Source organism: Megachile rotundata, chromosome 9 (genome assembly GCF_050947335.1).
Source record: "Megachile rotundata isolate GNS110a chromosome 9, iyMegRotu1, whole genome shotgun sequence".
NCBI classification, from domain to species: Eukaryota; Metazoa; Arthropoda; class Insecta; order Hymenoptera; family Megachilidae; genus Megachile; species Megachile rotundata.
In genome coordinates this window covers 4,654,082-4,680,142 of record NC_134991.1, presented here as the reverse complement: position 1 = coordinate 4,680,142, position 26,061 = coordinate 4,654,082, and the positions used below count along the sequence as shown (strand labels likewise).

The 26,061-nt window shown below is 30.8% G+C and overlaps 2 protein-coding genes across 5 annotated transcripts in view; one reads left to right on the top strand and one right to left on the bottom strand.

Annotated features, from left to right (window-relative positions):
* Window positions 1-1,922: 1,922 nt before the first annotated feature.
* Window positions 1,923-8,047, bottom strand: LOC100881030 (uncharacterized). Its single transcript, XM_003706337.3, has 2 exons — window positions 7,908-8,047; window positions 1,923-3,115 (listed from the first exon to the last, which is right to left on the bottom strand). Exons 1-2 carry the CDS (start codon window positions 7,933-7,935, stop codon window positions 2,808-2,810), a joined length of 336 nt encoding a protein of 111 aa, XP_003706385.1. The 5' UTR covers window positions 7,936-8,047; the 3' UTR covers window positions 1,923-2,807.
* Window positions 8,048-8,213: 166 nt separating this feature from the next.
* LOC105663483 (uncharacterized) overlaps window positions 8,214-26,061 on the top strand; it is a 35,116-nt gene continuing 17,268 nt past the window's right edge. Inside the window, exons 1-7 of one of the 4 annotated variants that reach the window (XM_076535899.1) lie at window positions 8,214-9,756; window positions 15,907-16,085; window positions 17,686-17,865; window positions 19,522-19,662; window positions 19,731-19,871; window positions 21,001-21,159; window positions 21,745-21,870. In XM_076535899.1, coding sequence (XP_076392014.1) covers window positions 16,025-16,085; window positions 17,686-17,865; window positions 19,522-19,662; window positions 19,731-19,871; window positions 21,001-21,159; window positions 21,745-21,870 — 808 coding nt within the window. In that variant the 5' untranslated portion in view covers window positions 8,214-9,756; window positions 15,907-16,024. Of the gene's footprint in view, window positions 9,757-13,952; window positions 14,441-15,906; window positions 16,086-17,685; window positions 17,866-19,521; window positions 19,663-19,730; window positions 19,872-21,000; window positions 21,160-21,744; window positions 21,871-26,061 lie in introns of those variants that run through there. The other 3 variants (XM_076535901.1, XM_076535898.1, XM_076535900.1) reach the window with 3 other exon arrangements.

Sequence of the window (26,061 nt, the reverse complement as noted above, 5' to 3'; positions counted from 1 at the left end):
GTATATTTGTATTTATGAAGAATTGCAACAAAAGAAAGGGTGATTGCTATGAACCGTCCAAAAATCTTAAAAGACCTTTATATATTGTAAAATATTATTACTTTTTCTATTATTTTAAATTTCTTAAATTTTTTACAATTTCTATATTTGTTTCTTTCTCTTAAACGTGCTGAATTATTATGATACGTACTATTATTTAGTTTTTCGTAATTTATAAATAATTTACGTGAATGTTATTTAAGCTTGACAACACGTTGAAAAATAAATGATTCAGAACGATAGTTACGTAATTTCTATTGTTAATATTTATTCTTTGCAAAGAACGTAATTGTTATAGAAAGTTTGACAACATACTTGTACTCTTATTAATAAATATTAATAAAACAATCATTAAAATGAATATCAATAGAGATACTTTATTGTTACACTGAATGGAATAAATATCTGTATGACCGTAAAATTTGAACATATTAATATAAAAATAAGAAAAGTTATAAAAATAGCGAGTTTAAAAATACATGACATGTGTGATATGTAATTAATATAACAAAATAACAATATGAATATAATTATAATAACATAATTAATTACATTATGCTATACAAAGTAAAACTGTTATTACCATTATTATAGTATTATTTCATATGTAATAATTATAAAATTTATGTTACTTAAATTAAATTTTAAATTAAAATACATTATTTCCTAATTTACACTTCTATTTTTTATGCGTACCATTTTTATGCGTACCATTCGTTTTTTCTATACAACTTTTTTTCTCAGTTACTAGAAACATCCTCTGTAAGCAGAAATTGCTCAAGGCTGGGTGTACGTGTACTCAACGACTCAATTTCCACTTTTATCACTTAAATGACTAGACAAATAAAAGTAAAATCAACAATTTTCAAATTTTCAATAATAAGAACGAGGTTAATTAGAAATCATCATTTACATGTATTACAATTGTTATCGTCAACTTTCTTCTTCAAATGTAATGAAATTAGAGATTTGAATGGAGATGAATTCAAATAAATAAATGTGCAAGTTGAATGATTTGAAAATCGGGTGATTCAGAAATTTTGGTATCACACCATTGGAGGTTTTGGAAATTTGAAGAATTTGGGACTGTTAGAAAATTGAAAATATAAAAATTTAGAAACTACAGAATGTAAAACTCTGTGACTTGTTTAGTAAGTTAGATATTTGAAAATTTAGTTTGGAAATTTGAGGGTATAGAAATTAGTGAAATTAGGAAATTTAATAATTTTTGAATTTAGAAAGTTGAAATATTCAGCGCTTGGAACATTATGAATTTGGAGATTTGTAAATTATGGATATGGTGATTTGGAAAATTTGGGAATTAGATATTTGTAGGTTCAGAATCTTAAAAATATGGAAAATGGAATTTAGGGATTTGAGAATTTGGAGATTTAAAAGTGGAAGTATAGAAAATTTTAGAATTTAAAATTCTGGAAATTCAGGAAATTTAAAAGTACTGAAACCTAATAATTCAAAAATTAGAATATTTGAGATTCGAAAATTTGAGGATATGGAGATTTAGGGACCTGACATTCTGCAATTGTAAAGCTTAAAAAGTTATAAAATTTGAAAATTCGGAAGCTTGATAATTTAGAAATAAAGAAAATTGATATTTCGAAAAATAGAAGTTTAAAATCTTAAGAAATACAGAATAGAAAAACTAAAAAATTAGAAATTATAGATTCAGAAAACTTGAGTAATTTGAAGATTTAGAAATCCAAAAGTTGTATAAAAATTGTAAACAAATAACTGACAAAATAGGTTAATTTTGCACTAGTTTAAACATTTAAAAAATCATATAATTTTATTTAATCAATACACATATGGTTTATGACACTTATTACTATTTGCATGGAAGTGAACAAAATGAAGATGAATGCTGATTCTGCTTGATGATGTTTATTTTTTCGTCCACAATGTTTACGTACATTTTCATTAATGAAAATATAAAAAATAACGTCTCTTCACAGTCTTAGTTTGCAAATCCGCAACATTGCTAATTTAATATGTACAAAAATTTCAGTCGAATGATTCAGTCGATAATAGTTCTTCTAGGAAGGCAACACTCAATATGTCGCTGATCCAACATTTTCGGCGTAGCCATTTTCTCAATATTTCTATACAGTTTCTAATTCCGTAGATTCGCCATCTCTTCACGTTGAATTATAGTACAATTGTACCTTAGCGTTATGACGTTTGCAAACAGAAGAAAATCAAAATTCCATACTAGAATATTTTTTTACGACTTCGATGAGTCGAAATTAGTGTAGTCAAATCAGGAATTGGCGCGTAAGAGGATGACCCATGTGTTTGGAAGAACACGTCTCCAATTAGTCAAAATAGAAAAATGGACACCTCATATGTTTCTGACAGTAGTACTATTCGTTCAAGCAGTGACGCATATCAGTTAGGTCAAAAACAATGTCAGTCACAAACGTTTCGAGAGTAAGCGAGATAGTAGACTTGCGTGATGCAATTGTTATTGTCATTAATATTCTTATTCACCAGTATGTAACTCTGGACGTGACCACTATAGGTGGAGCACCGAGAAGCTTTTTTCACTTTAAATCAACCTCCTCACACACTTGGGTTGACAATGACTCTTTCTTCCAATTTATTGTTTTACAGATTTTCCTCCATTTTTATTTCCATCTTTTTTGCCCAAAGCAAACGATTTACCCTCGATGTTGCACCCTCATCGCAAATTAATTTCTTGCATCGTTCTGCTAATGACACTTTATCATTGTCCAACTGATTCTCAAAAGTGCTTACAATCTGCTTTGCCAATTTTGCACTTCTTGTAAGCGATTTTGCATTTCCAAAAAATACGCCTCTTCCGCTCTTTTAGCGGTGTCTATCATTATGATCTTCTCTTGTTCGGTTTGATTACGATAATTCCTATATACGTGAGCGCACAACCACGCGACGAATATTATAACTTTGAAAAACATTAGAAGTCTTGCGTACATTAAAAATCTTTCCAAGTTGCATTTCTTCTTTTTTCTCTCCACCATAGGCTCAGTGACGGATGTTCCTTCAGTGTTGCCGAATCCTTCTTCTAAGATGATAGCCTTATCTGAGATAAACAGAGAATGTAACATAAATTGTAAATATATTTTAAATACATGTATTTATGTATAAGGTGATGTGGGATAAGTTCGTAAACGGGGCAAGTGCGTATATAGGCTATTCTTATTACAATATGAGTGAAATTTCTCTATTTAGTATGTTTGTTTGCTTGTTTTGTTTCACTATATCTCTTTCTATATTTCAGCTATAAGAGTATTTGTTTGCAGTATAGACTACTCGCATAACGCAGTAAAAAACATTTTATAGCAGATTTGTTAATAATTCTGCTCTTGCCCCATTGCACATGAAATAAAGTCTCAAAGAATTTTACTTCAAGTTACGCTCTTACCCCATTTTCGGGAAAAGTGCAGAGTAGTTGACATTTTAAACAATTTCCTGTCAAAAACCAAATTGTACAAGGAAAATTAAGGTCTTAGTTAATATTAATCAAATAATGGTAATTGTGCAAAGCGTTCGATACCGACAGCTAGTAAAGTATTTACATACCAGACTGAAAATACTTACGTTTAAATATTAATTTTACAAAAACCAGTCTGCACTTACCCCACTTCACCTTAAACTTAAATATATAGTCAAATTCCTTTCTTTATTCATATTAACAATATAATAAAGATATTATTAATGCACATGTGGTGGAGGTTCTGTGTATACTCTGAGTCACTGGAACTCATTCCTGATAAATGGAGGAATGTCGTATTCTACGAATATGAAATCAATTTTTTTTACTAAGAATTAATTTAATTTTCAATCTTGGATAAGGTTGTTACGTGCAGGAAGCGCGCGTACAAAGCCTCGAGGATTTGTTTGCCCTAACAATATTAATTGTTAACGGGACTTAATGTTTTGTGGATCCGGAGATACGCTAGTCCCATATGGGCCCTTTCACAAGATCGCAATGATTAGAGAATATGACGGAGGCAATTAAAGAAATGTAATTCAACTAATTAAAATATTCAAAGATTATATTTTATAAAATATGAAGCGATTAGAATGGTAGCGTATATGATGTAATGTGAATTACAATGAATTGAACAAAAATATTGTAAATATCCGAGACGCGCAATTCGTAGATTTGAAGGAGAAACAATTACTCAAATACAAAATAAAATTATAATTCAGTGAGGGAAATCCCAAAGTTAAATAATTAACTACTGATTTACTTGCCGAAAAATTCATAAAATAGCTGGAAGAATAAAGGAAACAACTCACCAAAATGTCTGTACTTGTATGAATTTAGAATTAATCAACCTCTTGCAAAACGTGAAATGCCAACTACGCCTGGTTTCTGGGAAGAACACACACACATAAAAACGCTCCACCAATGAGAATTTTGAACTGGCCAATTGTGAAATTCAAATAAACTATAAAATAAAATTATACTTTAAAAATTAAAAAGAATAAAATTGAATGTAATTGAATCAAAAAAATAAAATAATATATTGAATTGAAAATTTAATGTGATAATTAACGTGATTATTTAACGCGAAAGCTTTACGTGAAGATTAGAGTCTTTGTCTGAATTTTGCACTTTAACAAATTCAAGAACAAACTCGTCTCTAAACCACTTCACGGACCCTCGACACGCACCTCGCGATTATACACCGAAGAGTGTCGCAACTTGCACCTCTCGGAGAAGACCAGAGTGGGCCTAGTCCGAAATTGTTTATGTTGCATTGATATGCGCCTAACGAATTAGGCTGTGAGGCCAATGCGTAAGAGACCGTGATTCGTTAATTAGGTGGTGATGGTGGGTGCATGTGTTCCTCCCTTGTCCAGCTCTTATCTTCCTCTCTTTCTATATAGTTCTTTCCTTTACTCTTGAGCTATGGATTGTTAATTAGCTATTGAATAATTTTACATGCATAACCAATACAATATAAAATGTTAATCTGTATACATTATAAAAATTTAGAATGAAAAAGTATCTATTTCGTTTTACAATTATTAAAGTTAAATCGCGCTCGGTACTGTAACTATTGTGGAACTGATTGACGTGTGCGTATTCATAATAACGGTATAAAGAAATACTATGGGCAATTTATATAATTTTGTAGTGTTGCAAAGACTATTTCTATTACAATTTTATATTGCCTCGTGGGCCCTTGAGGAACATTCCAGAACGCTTGGCGTTATCGGACCACACGAGTGTGACTTCCGTTTATATTCGGCGGTTCGGAGAAGTGAAATGATCTAAGATTTTGGCCGTGGGACCACGTTGATTTCAAGGAAGGAATGTGTTATATTAACAATCATAGTTTAGTCGCCAAAAGATAGTCTATCTAATAAACATTGAAAGACCGTTACTGCGTTCGATCAGGGTGTTCCCAGAATGCAATACGCATTATCGATACACATCCGGTCGATCAAAACTACAAAGGAAATTTTGAAAAAGATTCCTGTTCGGAACGTAACAAGGTTAATAAATTCATTACAAATAAAAGAAGTTCTTATGCATAAACAAAAATTTCATTTAATTTTAATGGTAGATACTGGATCTTTGTACGAAAATCGAATCATTTTTTATGGAGGATATATTAGGGGTACCGAAAAGTAATCAAAATTTCTTCGATGACTTCAAAGTTTTTCAATGAAAAATTGAAGGACTTTTTTAAAACAGGAATCGAACAATTGCCTTTACGCTGACAAGAAGCGTTAGAAAATATTTTATTAATTAGCATTTAAGATTTCTTTGATAAATAAATGTTTTTTGAAAGCGAACGAAATTTTGATTACTTTTCGGTACTCCTAATATAATGCATACTATATATGTATATTTATGGAATATAGAGGTCCCACTGTATCATTCACTGCCAATAAAATGTCAATAATTGGCAGTCCTATTTCTAGTATACAGGTGTTCTGGACAGAATATTCTGCCTTTTCTAAGAACAGACAGCGTCTCGAAATAGATATTACTAAACTGGAATAATTGATAAGTATACATAAAATTTTTTGGTGTATTTGATTATGTATTATGTCTTGTTGAATTTCAGTGAAACCTTCTTTAATCACTTTGTTGTGACATGTATAGTATAATGAAACGTTTTTCTTATTCTTGAAATATAATTTGATTTTAATGTCATCTGACAATGAGTTGGATTGCACTTTGTATGTAATTATCTTCCTCGTTATTATACCCGGCGTGTAGTACAATTAACAAAGGTCTCGTCAGAAGGCGGAATACATCCAGAGATTCACTATGATTTTCAAGGCCACAAGAGGATGTTTGATTTATTATTTTTCTAAATATATTATTTTCATGTTATTATGAGATTATTAATGTTTCCTTGCATCGTATTGCTACATGAAATAATGCGATAAAATTTTTGTTTGGTCAAATGTAAACGAATTGTAATTTGTTTAATAAATGGAAGTATTGAAAATATCTCTTGTTTTTTGTATTTATAGTTCTGATCTGCATCTTTTTAAAATATTGTAAAATTTTAGAAAATTTAAATATTTTAAATGGGAAATATTCGGAAGTATTTTGAACAGAAAATATTTATTCATCTATATCATTACTATTTATAAGAACTTCATTTTTAAATGGAGAAACCATGCAATAAAGGGTTGCAAGCAATTCGCGATACACAATTTCTATCATGAATAAATAATCCATGAAAATTTAACGTCACATCAACTTTTGAATTTGTTTACGTATAAAATGTTTATAGTCTACGTATTTAGACAAATTTTGTCTTTTCTGAAATTAATCTATTATAGTTGTTTTGCATATTATGAACATTTATGATTGGTGCAAACAAGAATTATGAAAGTTAACAAAGTTAATTTTACTAATTTTTCAACTACAAAAGAAATTAAATATCAGTTTTAAAACATTATAGAGTTATAGAAGAACCTTATGTATAGAAAATATGTAACTTCCTAAGGTTTAAGATTTTGCTATATCTAACTGTACAGTTATGAGTCAACAGGAAAAGTAAGAAACTTCAGATAAAGATGGGCAAACCCGTTTCTCCTCATGAGAACAGCAATCATGTTGACACGCAAGTAACATTTTATTGCTCAAAAATCTTGAAATGAAGAAATATTATAAATTAATAAAACGTAATCCACTAAAAATCGGATTTAAAAATATTTAATTTTCGCGAAAAGCGGATATGATATTTGTAATACAGTAAACTGTTTAAATTATTCAATAAGTACAAGATATTCGATAAGTTAAAACTACTTTTCGAATTCTGCTATCACTCTAATAACTAAAGAGTGGAAATAAAGAAAGTAAGTGCCATTTTCTAAAATACTGCTTTCGTTCAAAAAAAGAGAGTTTGCATTTACTATAATATTTCTAAAACTTCTTACAATAATTCATTATTCTTATACGAAATAAATTTTGATATATTTTGTCAATAGAGATAATCAGAAGGTTGTCTTTTCACTATTTATAACCTTATTTATTTCTACTCGCCACTAGTTCAACGGAAATGTGGAAAAAAAACAATGCCTAAGCACTGCTTCTTCATCTTAAACTCCATAAATAACGAAATTGGATTTCTACGCATCATGCTTGCTATCCTTGTCTCTCCTTAACAGAGTAATACGTGAAAGACGAAGAGCACCATAACTTATTCGGAGTTTCACGATTTTCCCGCATGAGGCCCCCAAGATCACTTCACATTTCTCTAACCTTCAAAAATTACTGTATGACTCTCTAAACCGAATTTGATCTATAGATTCACAAAACAAGGTCCACAAGAAAAGGAAAGATGATATACGTATTTTTTTGCGTAAAAAATTCAATGCGATGAAAAACTAACCGTTATTAATGCCCGATTGTTCCTTCATGGTGAACGTTCAACTGTATACTGTGCAAAGTTAGAAAGCTGGCTCTATATGAAACGCTGGTGGGGCAAGAGGTTTTCGTTCCGCGTTTTATAGATGTGACCTTGCCGCTGAACGTCTGAAATGCGTGAGCAGAGTCGCCAGTAGAATTTCCCCATGCAGGGGAAAAGATGACGTCATGTGAAGCTATACATATATGCGATTTGCGAACACCATGCAATTACTGCGTCACTAAAATTCTGCCCGCGATCATTTTCCGTGCGTATGGCAACGCTGTGCGTGAGTGAAACAGTAACTGCCAAAAGTATTTACTTAGTCAGTGATATCAAATAACCCAATAACTTTTCTAAAATCAAATAACTTTCTTAGACAAAAATCAATTTTTTGAGATTGGACTAACCGGTTTTGACTTCTATTTTGAAGGAAGTTTGAAGGATTTTATATAACATGTTTTCGTTGTTTCACAAAAAATGCAAGTGTTTGGTATCGTGAGTAAAATAAGCGATTTTAAATCTACTATGGAATCGGAATATAAATTTTTGAAAGATACCGTTTATGAGAAAGGTGCTGTATAAAATAGGCTAACGTATCCTCAACACTAACAAATGCATTTTCAAGTTTTTATATTTAAATTACAATATTGAAGATGTTCTTGAAATCTATATTGGTCTTTATCGAAATAAAGAAATTCATCGTTTGTTTATTTATACTTTTATTCCATTTTTAGTTTAATTTCAATTTTTAATTTAATTCAAATTTTTAGTTTAAAATGTTGAGTTAAAATCAAGATTCTCCACAACGGCAACAGGTCTAAATATTTTGCACATTTTGATACCTGTTGCTGTAACTGATCCCTCATGAAATTTTCAGCATGTTACCTTTTTAAATGTACAAAAGTTTTTAAACTTTGACAACACATTCAAATAAAAATGACGTAAAAATTGTTCACGGTTTCGATCAAGTTGTCAAAAATAACAAATTTAATCTCCAAATCCTTCGGTCCAGTTTTAAAAAAGTCACTTTATTTTGCAATTCTCGGGACTTTTTGTGGTCACTGTACATATACGATCGTGGAGAAAGATGCATTTACATTACAATCAAAAGAACACGCATTTACGTAGCTCGTCTTTCCTGTAGTATCAAAACCGGATTTACATGAATAGTGTCTGGTAGATTAACTATCATAGCAGAGAAAATTAGTCTACTGTCTTTATCTGAACACCCGGATAAGAGGTTAGTAGGCTGATGAGTGCAAACAATGAAGATGTTATCGTCAGATAATAATACTACTTGTTTCCCTACTATTGCACATTTAAGCAGTATATCTCCTGCTGTTTATTTGACTCACTACTGATTCAAAGTTCAGTATCACTGAGCTATATCGTAACTGAAGTGTGAACTGCGAGCCGAATGGAGGTCTGAGAGAGAGGGAAGAGATAGAAGATATGCGGTGAACGAAACTCTGTCTTACAACTTGCTTCGAACAAGGATGCGTTTATACCACTCCTGTATGCGTAAGCATACGACGGCCATCTTGCTTGTTTACATCAGCGTCTGTCTCACTCATGCACTTTCGAAAATTCGGCTTTATTCAGTATAAAGTATTTATTGCTGTCTAAAGCGACCAATGTGTTGTAAGGGTATAATGTGTTGTAGGGGTAACCGAAAGGTCCCCGACGGAAACCCATCAAACGTTTCAAGGATAACTTTGATAACATGGGTGCTATGGGAGGTACAGTGGCTCCACCAGGACTGTCGCCGGCCTGGTGCTGACATCATTTGGAGTTGGATTCGTAGTGGCAGTAAACTTCAAGAGACTAGGAGGTACATAGTAGGAAGTTTATTTTACGTATGCCCGATTGGGTGAGGAAGCTGATCCGCAGCCCTGTTCGGCAGGGCCGAGTTAAGAATAAATCTGTCTAAAGCGACCAGAGCACCCTGTAGTGAAATCCACCGATGGGTGCTGTACTCGTAAAAATTTCATTTTCGCAATATTCGAGCGTTAAAGTCGAATTTACGAAAATCAACTCGTCTCTCTCACACCAATGCAATGTGCGAAGGACATCGTATCCCTGTGAGTTAGCCTATAGTTGACCCAAAGTAAAAGAAGATCTATCCCCACCATTAACACTTCCAGCGTTAAATTTCAGCAAATAAGAATAATGACAACAAGAACTACATCACTATTTCGCAATATCTCACTCATTCTAGAAACGTTTACTCTCATTGTTTTCGGTCTAATTCGTGTGTGACTGCTCGAGCTAATTGTTTCTACCGTTGAAAATACATGTGAGTTTAGGCGTCCATTTATCTATTCTGACTAATTGGAGCTATAGCTCTTCTAAACACCTGGGTCAGCCTTCTCGTGCGTCAACTCGTGTGTTAACATGTGTATATCGACCATTCCTTCACCAACTGCTTGCACTTATCCTTATCGACCCTTATTGTTAGTCTCTCTTAAAGAAGATTACTTTTCCCTCTACGTACAAATATATAAACGCAGATTTACTAATACTGTAATCAGTCGATAGACGCAAATCTCTCGGGTTTGAATTTTTGCTTATATTACCCAAATCCAGGGGGCTCCCCTTGTGATGGGGATAACATTTTTCCTTATACCGTAAGGAACATTTTTGCTTATATCATAACCGACATTTGTGCTTGTATTGTAAGAGACATTCTTTCTTATATAGAATGGTTACTGTATTTATAAATCCGAATTCTGTTTTTACGCAATCTGGTATAGTGAGGCTCATCTGCAGCGCCTCTGATCCTATTTTCCAGATACTAATGCATCCGGTGCATTTACCCAATCAATCCTAAAATTTCGTTTCCAGAAATATTCCTATTTCCATTTCTGCAGTCAAAACTACCGTATAAAACTGGGGCTCTCCGAAAATTCAGAATCAATAATCTACAGGCTCTTTGCCAGTGTTATACTCGTTCGTAATAATTATACTAAAATAAAATAACTGTATTCGAAACTTGTAAGCTGAAAGAAATAAAATATTTAAAACCAATTCGTCTTGAGTGATTCGAAAATAACTAATGATGTTTTAAACGATAATATAGTTACGAATCTGGTTTTTGTCGAAAAAATATAGTAATCAAGGAAAAGAGGAATTTTACTCATTCATTTATTTCTTTCCGGAAATTTAAGGGATCCGAAAATTTGGAAATGGAGTAACCATTTGAGGGCATAGGAATTTGGAGACCATGCAGTTTGAGTATTTTGAAATTTGAGATACTAGGAATTTGGGGATTTAAAAATATGGGAACCTTGTGATATGAAAATACAAAAGAACAAGAACTTTGAGATTTGAGGTTCGTATAGAATTATAAGGACATACATATTTGCAGATATAGGAATTTTGAGATATGGAGATCTACGAATATGAAGACCTAGATAGTTGGGGTACTTAGGATTTTCGAATATAGAATTAGAAGATCTGGGAGTACGGTAATCTACAAACTTAAAGTATTAGAAATATAAGGGTTAAGGAATATGAGAACATATAAAATTGATGGAAATTTGATAGAAATTTGAGGGAAATAGAAATTTGAAGTTTGTGCGTCACGTGTGAGAGATGATATTGTAAGGTACGTCAGATGATGTCAATATCGAAACTACTGACTTCGGTTTGAAACATTTCTCTTATTGCTTAATAAAATGTATTTTATTCTCAATAAAAATTTCTCAATAAGATCATTGCACGTGTAGTAATCGAAATGGCTCCCTTGTACCATCTTTCAAGTTTATGGTCGATGTGTATACTACCATTTATGTAATAACAATTGTTCAAATTACTGTAAACTTGTATTACCTTTCCAACAGCAAAATTGATCCTTAAACAAATTATTTATGATATCTTTTTTCGGTGATGTTTTTGCGCTTTTGTTAATCCAAATATTATTTTTAAATATTTCCTCTTTGGCTCCGTAGTTAACACCACGTTTTAACTATACCACGTTGTGTTGTTATCAGTTTTAGTACTAACAAGGGACATCACCCAATTGATACACGTCGATTTTGATGAAATTTTTATATGATATATTCGAAAAAATATTTTACACGTATCTTTTTTATCGGCAAATATCCACTCGGAAGTGGTGAAAATAACCCTTAAAGTTGGGGTTAAAAAAACTGTTTTCGCAAATATCGCGGGAACTATTAGGCCTAGACAAAAAATTTAAAGTGCAAATTTTTCTGTTTTAGAAGGCCAATAATATGGTCTAAGTGGATGTTTAACTTTACATCAGCTTTACATAAAATTCGTAATAATATATACGATATTAGCTCGGCAATCTTTATGAGTAGAAAAGATCAAGTAATACTAATTAGATTAAGAACTGGTCACGTCAAATGAACATATTTATTTCTTATTATTAAATCAAACCCAACGATCTGTGGTGCGTGTAATGCACAAATTTCCATTGACCACATCCTAATTCAGTGTCCTAAATATTGCATTAAAAGGGTGCAATATAACATATCAAATGTAACAAGCATGCTACAAAATGTAAATTTGTGCAGGAAAATTCTAACATTTTTTATAAATATTGGTCTCTATTGTTACGTTCCGAACAGGAATATTTTTCAAAATTTCCTTTGTAGTTCTCACCGACCGGATGTGTATCGATAATGCCTATTGCATTCTGGGAACACCCTGATCGATCGCAGTAACGGTCTTGTTATGTTATTAGATAGACTATCTTCTGGCGACTAAACTAAGATTGTTAATATAACACATTTCTTCCTTGAAATCAACATGGTGCCACGGCCAAAATCTTAGATCATTTTACTTCTCTTAACCGCCAAATATAAACGGAAGTCACACTCGTGTGGTCCGATAACGCCAAGCGTTCTGGAATGTTCCTCAAGGGTCCGCGACGCAATATAGAATTGTAATAGAAATTGTCTTGTAACATTACAATATTATATAAATTGCCCATAGTATTTCATTATACCGTTACGATAAATACGCATACGTCAATCAGTCCTACAATAGTTACAGTACCGAGCGCAATTTAACTTTAATAATTGTAAAACGAAATAGATAATGTTTCATTCTAAATTTTTATAATGTGTGCAGATTAACATTTTATACTGTATTGGTTATGCATGTAAAAATTATTTAATAGTTAATCAATAGTCCATAGCTCAAGAGTAAAGGAAAAGAACTATATAGGAAGAGAGAGAGAGATAAGAGCTGGACAAGGGAGGAACACACATGCACCCACCATCACCGCCTAATTAACGAATTACGGTCTCTTATGCATTGGCCTCGCAGCCTAATTCGTTAGGCGCATATCAATGCAACATAAACAATTTCGGACTAGGTCCACTCTGGTCTTCTCCGAGAGGTGCAAGTTGCGACACTCTTCGGTGTATAATCGCGAGGTGCGTGTTGAGAGTCCGTGAAGTGGTTTAGAGACGAGTTTGTTCTTGATTTTGTTAAAGTGCAAAATTCAGACAAAGACTCTATCTTCACATAAAGCTTTCGCGTTAATAATCACGTTAAATTTTAATTCAATATATTATTTTATTTTTCCATCGAATTATATTCAATTTTATTCTTTTTAATTTTTAATGTATAATTTTATTTTATTTTATTTGAATTCAGCAATTGGTCAGTTTCAAAATTCTCATCGGTTGAGTCCTTACATGTGTGTGTGTTCTTCCCAGGAACCAGGCGCAGGCGTCATTTCACATTTCGCAAAGGGAGTTGTTAATTTTAAATTCATTCAAGTACAGATATTTCAGTGAGTTGTTTCCTTTATTCTTCCAGCTATTTTATGAATTTTTCGGCAAGTAAATCAGTAGTTAATTATTTAACTTTGGGATTTCCCTCACTGAATTATAATTTTATTTTGTATTTGAGTAATTGCTTCTCCTTCAAACCTTTGAATAGCGCGTCTCAGATATTTACAATATTTTTGTTCAGTTCATTGTAATTCACATTATATTATATACGCTACCATTCTAATTGCTTCATATTTTATAAAATATAATCTTTTGAATATTTTAATTAGTTTGAATTACATTTCTTTAATTGCCTCCGTCATTTCCTCTAAACATTGCGATCTTGTGAAAGGGCCCGTATGGGACTAGCGTGTCTCCGGATCCACAAAAACATTAAGTCCCGTTAACAATTAATTTTGTTAGGGCAAACAAACCTTCGAGGCTTTATACGTGCGCTTCCCGTACGTAACACTATTATCAAATGTAATACCAATAGGTTTACGACACAGTCCCAAATTAAATGTGGTCACTAACAACCTAAGAAGGTGCATGTGACCTCAAGCATTCAATTAAAAAAAAAATTTCATAAATATCGGCGTGTATCAATTGGGTGATGCCCTTTGTAAATTTAATCATTACTGACTTATACAGTAAATCATGTCATGGCACACCTTAGATTGTTTCGTAATTTTTTACATACAAAAGATGACCTCGTTCAACAACGTTTCGTTTAGCGCTGGAACTTATTAAATCTCCTGTATTAAGGTATAACCTACTTTCATGAAAACAACCAAAGGTTGTAAAATATGATGACGTGTATATTTTAAGAAAAACGATGCCTTAAATCCTCCTCCTAATTGCACGCACAATACATCATATTTCGTTCGAGATCTAATCTCTGACAGCGACGTCAAAAAGTGATCGATTTAGCGTAGTACATATAAACTATACATATAGAAAAAGAAGGTAGTATACTTGCATTATATAAAGAAAATATATGTACATGTGTTTCTATTTAAAACGTCGATTCGGTAAATTGCTGAAAAGGTTTCACATGAAAAATTTTTGTTTTAACACCTTAAACACCTGTGCAGTATTAATTCATTTTTCTTTATACATAATAATATTGATCAAAATGATAGCATCAGGTGACCTACTCCGTATGCAGGGCTGAAATGAATTGTGTGGAATATGTAGAACATTCTATACTTGAAACTTTGTTATGTCTTGAATTCTATATTTAGAAATTTTTGAAATGTTCAGTACTTTTTACAGCTTATTTGAAACTTTCATATCTTTTAATTTCTAGGGTTGCAAGTATTCAGGTTCGAGATTCTCAAGTTTTTAATTTCAAATTTTTCATTTGTTTTTATTACCGAATCTTCAAATTTTTAAATATACAAATTTCCAAATTTCCTGGTATTCAAGTTTCAAAGTTCCCAGATTTCCAAATTTTCACATTTCCAAGTTTCCAAATTTCCAAATTTCCAAATTCCCTAATCTCCGAATTATCAAGTTTCAAAGTTTCCTGATTCTAAAACCTTCAGATTTCTAAATTTCTAAATTTCCACATTTTCAAATTTTTCAATTTCAAATTTGGAAATTTTAAATTTCTCAAGAACTCAAATTTCTAAATCTCCGAGATTCCAAATCTTCAGATCCCAAAATTTTCAAATATTCAAATCCTCAAATCTTTAAATTTGATATTTTTAAATTCTAAATTTATGAATCTGCCAATTTTCAATTTTCCAAACTATTAAATCACTCCAGGTTGAAAATACTTATTCTTAAAACACACTTAGGATAAAATATACATCTATGTATTTTTGTCAAACATTCATATGATTTCCATAAAGTTATCTAAATGTTTGCATGATTTTTCAGCGTTTATTTATCGATACTTTACGTATTGTGCATATTATTGATATTTATTATACGTGCCTATAGCACGATACATACATGGATAGTAATTTAAAAAATCATGTAATATAAGTAATATCACAAATCTATTAATTATTGTAAATTATCATTTATAAATTGTAAAACAATTTACATAGTTAAATAAATTCATATATTATTATTATTTACAATATTAATTGTAAATTACACAAAATGTATTCTCACAACAATTTTTGTATGCATTTCAATAATAATAATCAATATGGAATTTGATTTTTTTAACTGCTCAACAGAATAGTAAATTAAATTGTGACATTTTTTCTCTTTCTTAGATAATTGAGATAGCGATGCAGGTGTTCAATTTCTATCAGATATGAACGGTGTGATAAAACTCATGGATGATTGTCACGTCAGAAATTCGTGTATTCATTAGTAGTTAGTGTAACAAATATGACCTGTGTACAAATTGTGTTTGGTGCATTACTCTGTTTGCAATGTCTTTTATATCAAGGTACGATTTTATATTTACTTAAATAATAATTTAAGTTATATAATAATTGAATGATATATCGAATTAAAGTGTTTCTTAATCTGCTTGTACAAAGGTCGATATAATTTACTTTTTACTTGTCGAATAATTTACTTGTAAAATGGTATAGGGATTGTCCAATTTTTAAAAAATAATACGGTATTTGTTGTTTTAAAATAAATATTTCGCTAGTTATTGTTTTATAGCTTTTTCACGAACAAATTTTTATCTCTCTGAACTTGTAGAAAAAGTTAATTTTATTCTATTAAATTATTTACAGTATATAAATTTTTACTCGTACTTTTGTTAGACCAATTTTGATTATGTTAGATACAGATTTTATTTGCATTAGATATAGATCTTTAATCCTACTTTTGTTAAACTAATTTTTTAACAGTGGAAAATTAAAATAGTTATTTTAACGTTTCAAGAAGGACTGAAACAAGTGATCTAAAATGTGCAAAATGTGACTTGTTTTCTGTGAATTTGAAAGTGAATAATAAATGTGTTAAATATTGTGTATTCCTGACGGAATTGTAAAAATTAATTTCTTTAGTGCTTTTCGCTATAAATCTTAATATATGCAAAGAAATAAGTTGATGTGGTTCCATTATTTGAAAAATTAATTTTATTTAACATGTGAACGTTTAAATGTACTGGTTATACATAAATACTTTAATATCAATTTGATAATAGTATTTTACTACTATTATTACTAACTTTCAATATTTGCTTTTTCTAATTTACTTAAATAATAATACCTGCCTAGCAAAATATTATGATAATATTATAATTGTATTTCACGATATAAATATAATATATATGTAATTTAATGCGGTTTCAATATTTTATACATTAAAGATATTTCATTGCAAATATCAAGACATTTGATTAACTTTGATACATATTCGATAATAAGTATAATTATTAAACATTCTAATACCATTTATTTAACTGTATTTATTGTTTCTATAAACTGATTCTACTATTCATTAATTTTAAACTATCTGGATAATGAAATCTACCTAGTGAAGTATATGGTAGTAATATAATTTTGTTGCAAAATTGTAATTATTAATACAACTGTAAAATTATTGTTTATAATAAGAGTATTCTGATATAATTATACTAATACTTTGCTACATGACTAATAATAAATATTTTAATTATAGTGACAACTATGATGAATTTTTATTAATAGTAGAATATTGTAATCAAATTTTTAGTAATACTATCTTGTTGACACCAAAACTATATTTCAATTTTCAATTGAATATTTAAATATAATTATAAAGTGCTGGAATGAAACTGTTATTAATAGCTTTTGTTGACACAAAAACTGAAGTTTAATTTGTAATTTAATACTTAAGTATAATTAATAATTTTGTAAAATACAGTCGAAGTAAGAGCTAAACAATATTTTATTATATAGATGATTCCTAAATAATTTACTGAATAATCAAATTCAGTTATAGCATTATAGCTATATTATTATTTATAGTACTACAACCAATAATATGTATTGTTGAATACTTTGGCAATAGTAATGCATAACTGCATCTTAACTATTGTTACTTTTCAGTTTCAGGTTCTACAAGCAATATAGAAGGCACTACAAATGATAAGACGTTTATGGATGATGTTTATTGGGCATGTGGTTCCGACATTGATTGTACCGTTGCTTCCAGCAGTTGTAAAAATGGCACATGTCAATGTCCTACTGGTTATGTTTACAATGGAAAGATGACATCATGCATTAAAGGTAAATTACCATGAATATTTTTCGGAAATTAACCATTTTGCTGTGTAGTATTTCCGTATATTATGATAATATTTGTACTTTATTAAAAACAAATCAATTGTTATATATCGTAGTTAATAAAATTATCGAGAACACCTCTAATCTATTATAATTGCAATTATCTGTTACGTCAAAATTGTGTAAAATAATATTCTTTAATTTATCTTTTAAAACGCTAGTTTAGTTGCAAGGATTTCGAAATGTTAAAACTTTACAATAATAGCATTATTTCTTTGCATAAATTTTAAAACAAAAAATCACTTTCTTGTTTACTGTTATTTGCTAATTATTATTAGTTGTGTTAAAAATAATTATACATAAAACATAAATTAATATACACATTAATTATTTATCTGTATGGGAACCAAAATTTTTAACGAAAGTAATTTAATAACTCTTGTAATTTAACGTATGAACCGATCCAAACCAATTCAGCTACAATTTTAGCCACTTTACATCCTGGAAATCTGAATAAATCTCTTTTTTTGAAAGTCCACTATTTTTTCTATTTTCTACCTCGAGCTTTTATATCTCAAGAGTGTTCAGTTTAAATTTTATCTGTTCATATTAAAATAAAAAAATGTTTTGAGTTTTTCTGTGGAAACGGTCATTTTTTTATGTTTTCGCTTCTAAACCTGTTTTTCATATTCAACTTTTAAATTTACCGAAATCAACTAAGGTGAAGTGGGGTAAATGCAGACTGGTTTTTGCAAAGTTAATATTTAAACGTAAGTATTTTCAGTCTGCTATGTAAATACTTTACTAGCTGTCGGTATCGAACGCTTTGCACAATTACCATTATTTAATTAATATTAACTAGGACCTTAATTTTCCTTGTACAATTTGGTTTTTGACAGGAAATTGTTTAAAATGTCAACTACTCTGCACTTTTCCCGAAAGTGGGGTAAGAGCGTAACTTGAAGTAAAATTCTTTGAGACATTATTTCATGTGCAATGGAATTCAAGAGCAGAATTATTAAAAAATCTGCTATAAAATGCTTTTTACTGCGTTATGCAAGTACTCTATACTGCAAACAAATACTCTTAGCTGAAATATAGGAGGAGATATAGTGAAACAAAACAAGCAAACAGACACACTAAATAGGGAAATTTCACTCATATTGTAATAAGAATAGCCTATATACGCACTTACCCCGTTTACGAACTTATCCCACATAATCTTATGTAATATATTAAAACAACTTTCAGAGGTTATTTGTAATTTTAGTCAAGTTAAAATAATAAGCAGTATTTTTAGTGGCTGGATTCTTAAACGTCCCAGTGTGCTAGGTATATTATTCTGGTGAACCGTTAATAGTTAAAAAAGAAAATTTATGACCCGGTCAAATGACCAGTTTACTTTTAATGTTACCTAAATCATGTAATGTATAAAACGTATGAAACATCCAATGACAGCAATTAACAATAAAGAAATAATAACCACAAAAGAATTCATCAAACATTTTAACTAAAAAATCTCAGAGTTTCTATCAACAGCAAAAGTACCTTCAAGTGTAAAGGGTTAAAAAAAATTATACTCAACAGTTTACTAATTATATTTATTGCTACTTCACTTAATCACTAACATAATCATATTATTTCCACAATGTGTAACAGTCGCTACAGGGTATGGCGAAGCTTGCGAAGAATCGATACAATGTTCGAGATTTTTATTCAATGGTGGAGCTTGCATAAATTCGACCTGCGTATGTGTCGAAGGATACTATTATATGCATGGAAGGTGTAATGCATATTCAGGTAAATTTTGCATGTAGCAACGTTATCTAAATGATGTGATAGATCCTTCATGAAGTGTGTTCCTATAGGATTATCTGGAAAATGTCACAAGGACGTTGATTGCCATGTAACCGGCGACTTCGAGGCAGTGTCTTGTGTTAATGGAATTTGCAAATGCAGTTCTGGATATTATCAACGTGAATACAGAAGTTGCCGTCCAATAGCAAAAGGTAGAGTATTCATTTTCTTTCCTGATTACTGGAAATGTGTAACGTTAGTTTATGCAACTGAATAGATTACGCGATGAATGTGTGGTGAACATAATAAAGCAAACTAAAAGGCACAGGGGAAAATATGTTAAGTATATTAGGGGAATGTCGTTCTCTATATTAAGTTCAAACAAATAAATTTTTAATCAGTGATATAATTACACTCGTTTTCAACATTTTTTATCTAACATGCAAATTTTTTAACAGGATCGATGAAAATGCTTTTTAAGCAAAGTAAGACAAAGATGAAGATGGAATTTTTGAATTTTTTGTTACTTGTAAAGTATTGTACTACGTAAAATTCTAATATTCCAAATTTATTAATTCCAGAATTTTTAAGTTTCAAATGTATCAGATTATTAAATTTTAAAAATTTCCAAGTTAGTTTACCAAGCTACCAAGCTACCGAGTCACCAAGTTACCTAGTTATCAAGTTACCAAGTTACCAAGTTACCAAGTTACCAAGTTACCAAGATACCAAGTTACCAAATTACCAAGTTACCAAGTTACCAAGTTACCAAGTTACCAAGTTACCAAGTTACTAAGTTTCAAAGCTACCAAGTTACCAAGTTACCAAGTTACCAAGTTACAAATTACTAAGATACCAAGTTACCAAGTTGCCAAATTATGAAATTACCAAATTGTGAAATTGTGAAATTACCAAATTTACTGAGTTGCCTAATTACTAAATTAACAAATTACTCAATTACCAAGATTTTTATCAAGATACCAAATTATCAAGTTACTAATTTACCAACTTACCTAGTTACTAACTTAACAGATTACCAAGTTACTAACTTACTTGATTACCAAATTACTAAATTATAATGTTATAATATTTTACATTTAAAAATACGTAATAAAACTTATTGCAATATATTATACATGTAAATGAATATTTAGTACTAATAATGTGTCATCAGTAAATTACAACGATGTCTCTAATTTAAAATTCATTATTAATCGATTTTAATACAAGTAATTGAAGATATTCTTTTAGTTACGCTAAAAAATAATTAGATCTGAAAGATTAATACGAAAGAACTTTATTAACAAACTTTATTCAAAATTTTATGTTTTGATCTTACAGGTGTTGGCGACAAATGTTTCATAAATAATGATTGCAAATTTAACTCTACTGCGTATTGTAGTTATGATTATGTTTGTACTCTTCCGGAAGAAAGTCTTCGTATGTCAAAATCCTTGACTAAGGACAACACTCCTGAACACACTTACACGTATCAAATGGGTATGTAAGAATTACTTTTTGTACATGCTTGAACATGCGTATCTTTAATATAAGTATAGTATGCAGCGTGTCTTGTAATTAGTGTTACTCATGTTACTGAAAGGAGTGGTAGAGGTCGTCGTACTGAACAAGATTTTCCTTTAAAGTTTAGATTGTCTCGGCGCACAGGCACTTGATCATGATCACGCTTAGTTACAAAGCTCGAAGCTATCGCTCTTGCTTTTGGGCACGTGTAATCTTCGCATTCTGATTGGTCCGTGTTTTTCCTTAATAATTCAAAGACGAAGATTCAAACCCTATTTTTCAAAGGGAAATCTCGTTCAGAATGATGATCGCTTTCAGGGAGTAACACTAGTTACGAGACTATACAAATAGCATTTTTGAGTTGCGATTTTAGTGTAAGATTTTTTAGTACTGTAAATCAAAACTTTTCTTCCTTACAGACATTAAAATCTACTCTAAATTTAATTTAAACTGCCGTTTAGCAGTTTTCAGTTTTATCAGTTTAAAAATACTAGTAGAATTATGCTTACGTAGTGTTCTACGACAGGTAACGAAAAAATGTAACCACCTTTTTTTTTATAGGAATTAATCAGACTTGCACCGAAAATGTGGATTGCGAAAAGTTTGATGCATTTTGTGATGCTTCTGGGAACTGTGCATGTAAACGAGCACACTTCTTCGTTGAGGAAGTTGGAAAATGCATTCCAGGTAGGATTTATCCATTTTCTTATACATATATTATATATTAATTTCTAGTATTTCTGTTTTTAATGATTGTACGTGAACATTGTATTATTTGTATGAAGATCATTGCAATAGGTTATGGGTTCTGTATAGTTATCGGAAATCTGTCACCATTTGTTTTTGATCATAGACACTCACAGAAAAATTTAAGTAAAGATTAGAGGGAATCTATTCTAGAGTCTGTTCTTTGACAATAGTCAATTTCACGTAAGGAGATTGACAATTTGGAGATTTTTGAATTTGAAAATCTTGAAATGTAGGAATTTCGTTATTTGGAAGTTTAGGTACTTACAAGGGACCATCCTGAAGTGATAATCTCCGATTTTGATGAAACTTGGATATAATGTAGTTCTCGAAAAAATATTCGACACGTATTTATTTTTAGCTGCTATCATTCATGTTAAGGGGGTAAAAATAGCCCTCGAAGTTGGGGGTTGAAACCATATTTTTGGGAATATCTCCGGAACTAAAGAAGATAATTGAATTCTTTTTTTTGTAAATTGTTCGTCTTTAGATAGGAAATGTTTGTGCGAAAAAAAATTTCAAGAAACTTTATTTGTTTAAATAATATTTAAAAAATGTTATCATTTTTGTTTAAATTTTTGCACTAAATGTTGATCTATTTTTTTGCAATTTCGTGTACGTAAACTATGGACAAAAATAGAGGATACGTGTTTTTGGAATTTGCTGTTTTTTGCAATGTTTATTAGATATATAATTTAAAGTCACCTCCTGTGAAGAGGGGTAATCAGCATTTTTATTAAAAATATCATTATTTTTACAATCTTTTACATTATTTTAGAGATTTTATACCTCTATATATGCCGTTAATTGATTTCTGAATGATTATTGTAAGCGTCGCAGGTATGAGCGTGACGCGGTTATGATCAACACCGCGCCGCGCCGTAAGGAACATAGGCTTTTATGGCCAATACTGCTTTTATACTTTTACAGGCGTAAAGACTTCATTCTAAATAAAATATTTAGAACTTTTGGAAACATTGGGATTTTTTAAGAAACTCAGAAAATAAAAATAAATTAAATTATTTTTTAACAATATTGGCCACAAATGCCTATGTTCCTTTCGGCGTTGATTCTAACCGCGTCACGCTCATACCTGCGACGCTTACAATAATCATTCAGAAATCAATTAACGGCATATATAGAGGTATAAAATCTCTAAAATAATGTAAAAGATTGTAAAAATAATGATATTTTTAATAAAAATGCTGATTACCCCTCTTCACAGGAGGTGACTTTAAATTATATATCTAATAAACATTGCAAAAAACAGCAAATTCCAAAAACACGTATCCTCTATTTTTGTCCATAGTTTACGTACACGAAGTTGCAAAAAAATAGATCAACATTTAGTGCAAAAATTTAAACAAAAATGATAACATTTTTTAAATATTATTTAAACAAATAAAGTTTCTTGAAATTTTTTTTCGCACAAACATTTCCTATCTAAAGACGAACAATTTACAAAAAAAAGAATTCAATTAGCTTCTTTAGTTCCGGAGATATTCCCAAAAATATGGTTTCAACCCCCAACTTCGAGGGCTATTTTCACCCCCTTAACATGAATGATAGCAGCTAAAAAAAAATACGTGTCGAATATTTTTTCGAGAACTACATTATATCCAAGTTTCATCAAAATCGGAGATTATCACTTCGGGATGGTCCCTTGTTAGATTGATAGTAATTTCAGAATTGAGGAATTTAAGAGATTAGAAATTTAGAAATTTAAGAATTTGGGTATTTAAAACGTTGCTAATTTAGCAATTTGAATATTTGAAATTCCAGAATTTAAAAATGTAAATGGAATGTATGATTTCATTTGTTTTTCATATCCAAAGAGATGTTGCTCGAAGGTTGGTTATTTGATGGTATTTGTTGAAAGCGTAAGGGAAATAACAGAAACACAAATCGAATGGGATTAATTAAATATATTTATTCACAAACACAAAGTATACAATTCGAAACAAAATAACAACAGGAATAATATGTACAATAATATACTAAATATACGAACACTAATAAACAATTTCGAATAATATATACGTTAAATAATACGAATTAATTTGGAAAATAAATAATAATCGACAAAATAAGGAACGTGAAATCACAATAAACTAATTAACAAAGAAATTAATTTTGGAAAATGATTTTAACAATAATTTCAATGAGGCGAGGCAAGGGCGTAAGTACGATCGAATTGCGAGGCGTCTATCGAGCGAACGAATGATAAGCGCGACTCGTTCCGTAGCGGCACGGATCCCGCTGAGTCACGTGGTCCTACCCCCACTACGGACGATATCGATCCGAGAACGATTCAAAATCCTGGTGGCTTTGCTCTTAGGTTAGCCTGTACGTCTCGGAAAATTACCGAAGTAATTTCCGTCCGTCGACCCTCACAACAGGAGATGCAAAGCATCATCCCTCACGGGGCTTCATGGAGGCCTCAGAGGGACGTAGAACGCCCCCCCTAGCCACGGCTTGTCGACCACAGGGGCACATAAAGCGCCCCCGCGCCGCAAAGAGATCACCTACCAGTCCATAACATAACAATAAATTATAAACAATTAATTAACAATTTTGATGCCTCACATTTCCACTCGTTACCCCCTTGCGTTCCTTACAAACATCCTCAAAACTCAAATTATTCATATATACAATACCAAATCGCGACAAACTAAAAAATGCCGATGTCATCAACAGTATTGTAGCTGCAATCTTCGCTCTAGAAGATGACTTTCCCATGAATGTACATGTGGGAGAGAACCCATACTATACTTATTATCTGTGTAATATAAAAAGGATCCGCAAAAACAATGTTTTCGGTGTGGGAGGATTTGTCAATAATATGTTATAGTAATATAATATAGGGTATGGCCGGCGGATGATATAACCCAGCAGGATATGATACTATATGTAAAAATAAGTCGATAAAAAAGAATAACATTCTTTCGTTTATCGCTTCATTTTTGAGAGAATCAAGTTCAAGAATTCTAACCAGTGCGCTTGCACTATACCAGCTTTAGATTTAAATATGTATTATAAATAAGAAATGTAAATGTTAATACAATTTATTGCGACCAATAGTGCTGGTATTATGACGAGCACTAAGTTTTTGTATATTTATCTTAGGATTATTAGCAACGGTATTAAGAATTTCTGTTTCTAAAAGGGATCTTCTACTGCCACTAGACTTATGGTAAGTGTGAAAAAATCGCACTCAATTAATCTTTGCTTTGCTTTGCGTATCACTCTCCGAATAGCGACGATTTGGAAATTGTTGCCTATATTATTCAGCTCCTGCTGTTGCACTTCCATGACAAGCTGCTAAGCTACTAACTCTTATCATATCGACATATTTGCGGTTGCTATAAGTAGACATTGTCACAGCTTGTCTGATCTAACCAAAATAAAAGTAGAAGAAAGTCGTATGGTTAACGAAAGGTTGTAAACATTAGAAACGTCAACAATAGAATGCAAAAGGAAACTTGTAGCGAACAATAACTTAGAGAGACAGTCCAGTGCACTCGTACTGGATAGAATTCTCAAATTCGATTCTCTCGAAAACGAAGCGTTAAACGATAAAATGTTATTCCTTTTTTTCGACTTATTTTTAAATGAAGACCCACCCTCTGCTCGGTTGTATCACCCGTCCGGTCGCACTTTCTGTATATGTACTTGATTTTTGTTTACTGATATTTCATAGCAGCAATTAAAGATAACAAGAAATAATTAATTTGAAAATGAATTTCTAAGTAAAAGTATCAACAGGTGTTATTTTTATAACCATGTGATTAATTGAGCTTGGTTTCAGTTTTTTTCCACGTAATCGATTTAAAGGCGTTGTATGTATATTATACATATTGTATAACAAATTGTCTGAAGCAATTTGAACATAAACAAAATATACAACACAATAATGATAATTTGAGTCGAGATAAACTGTCTTACGACGTTTTATGTTTCCAATTAAGATTCCTCTTGTTACTAATTAATGACATTTATGCGCTTCGATAAGTGTAAATGTTTTATTTTTACACTTCGATAATTTTATAAAGTTCCCTGCCTTTTATTACATATCTTCCAAGTTTGCTTTTAATCATTTTTTATTAATCATTTATGTAATTACGCATATTT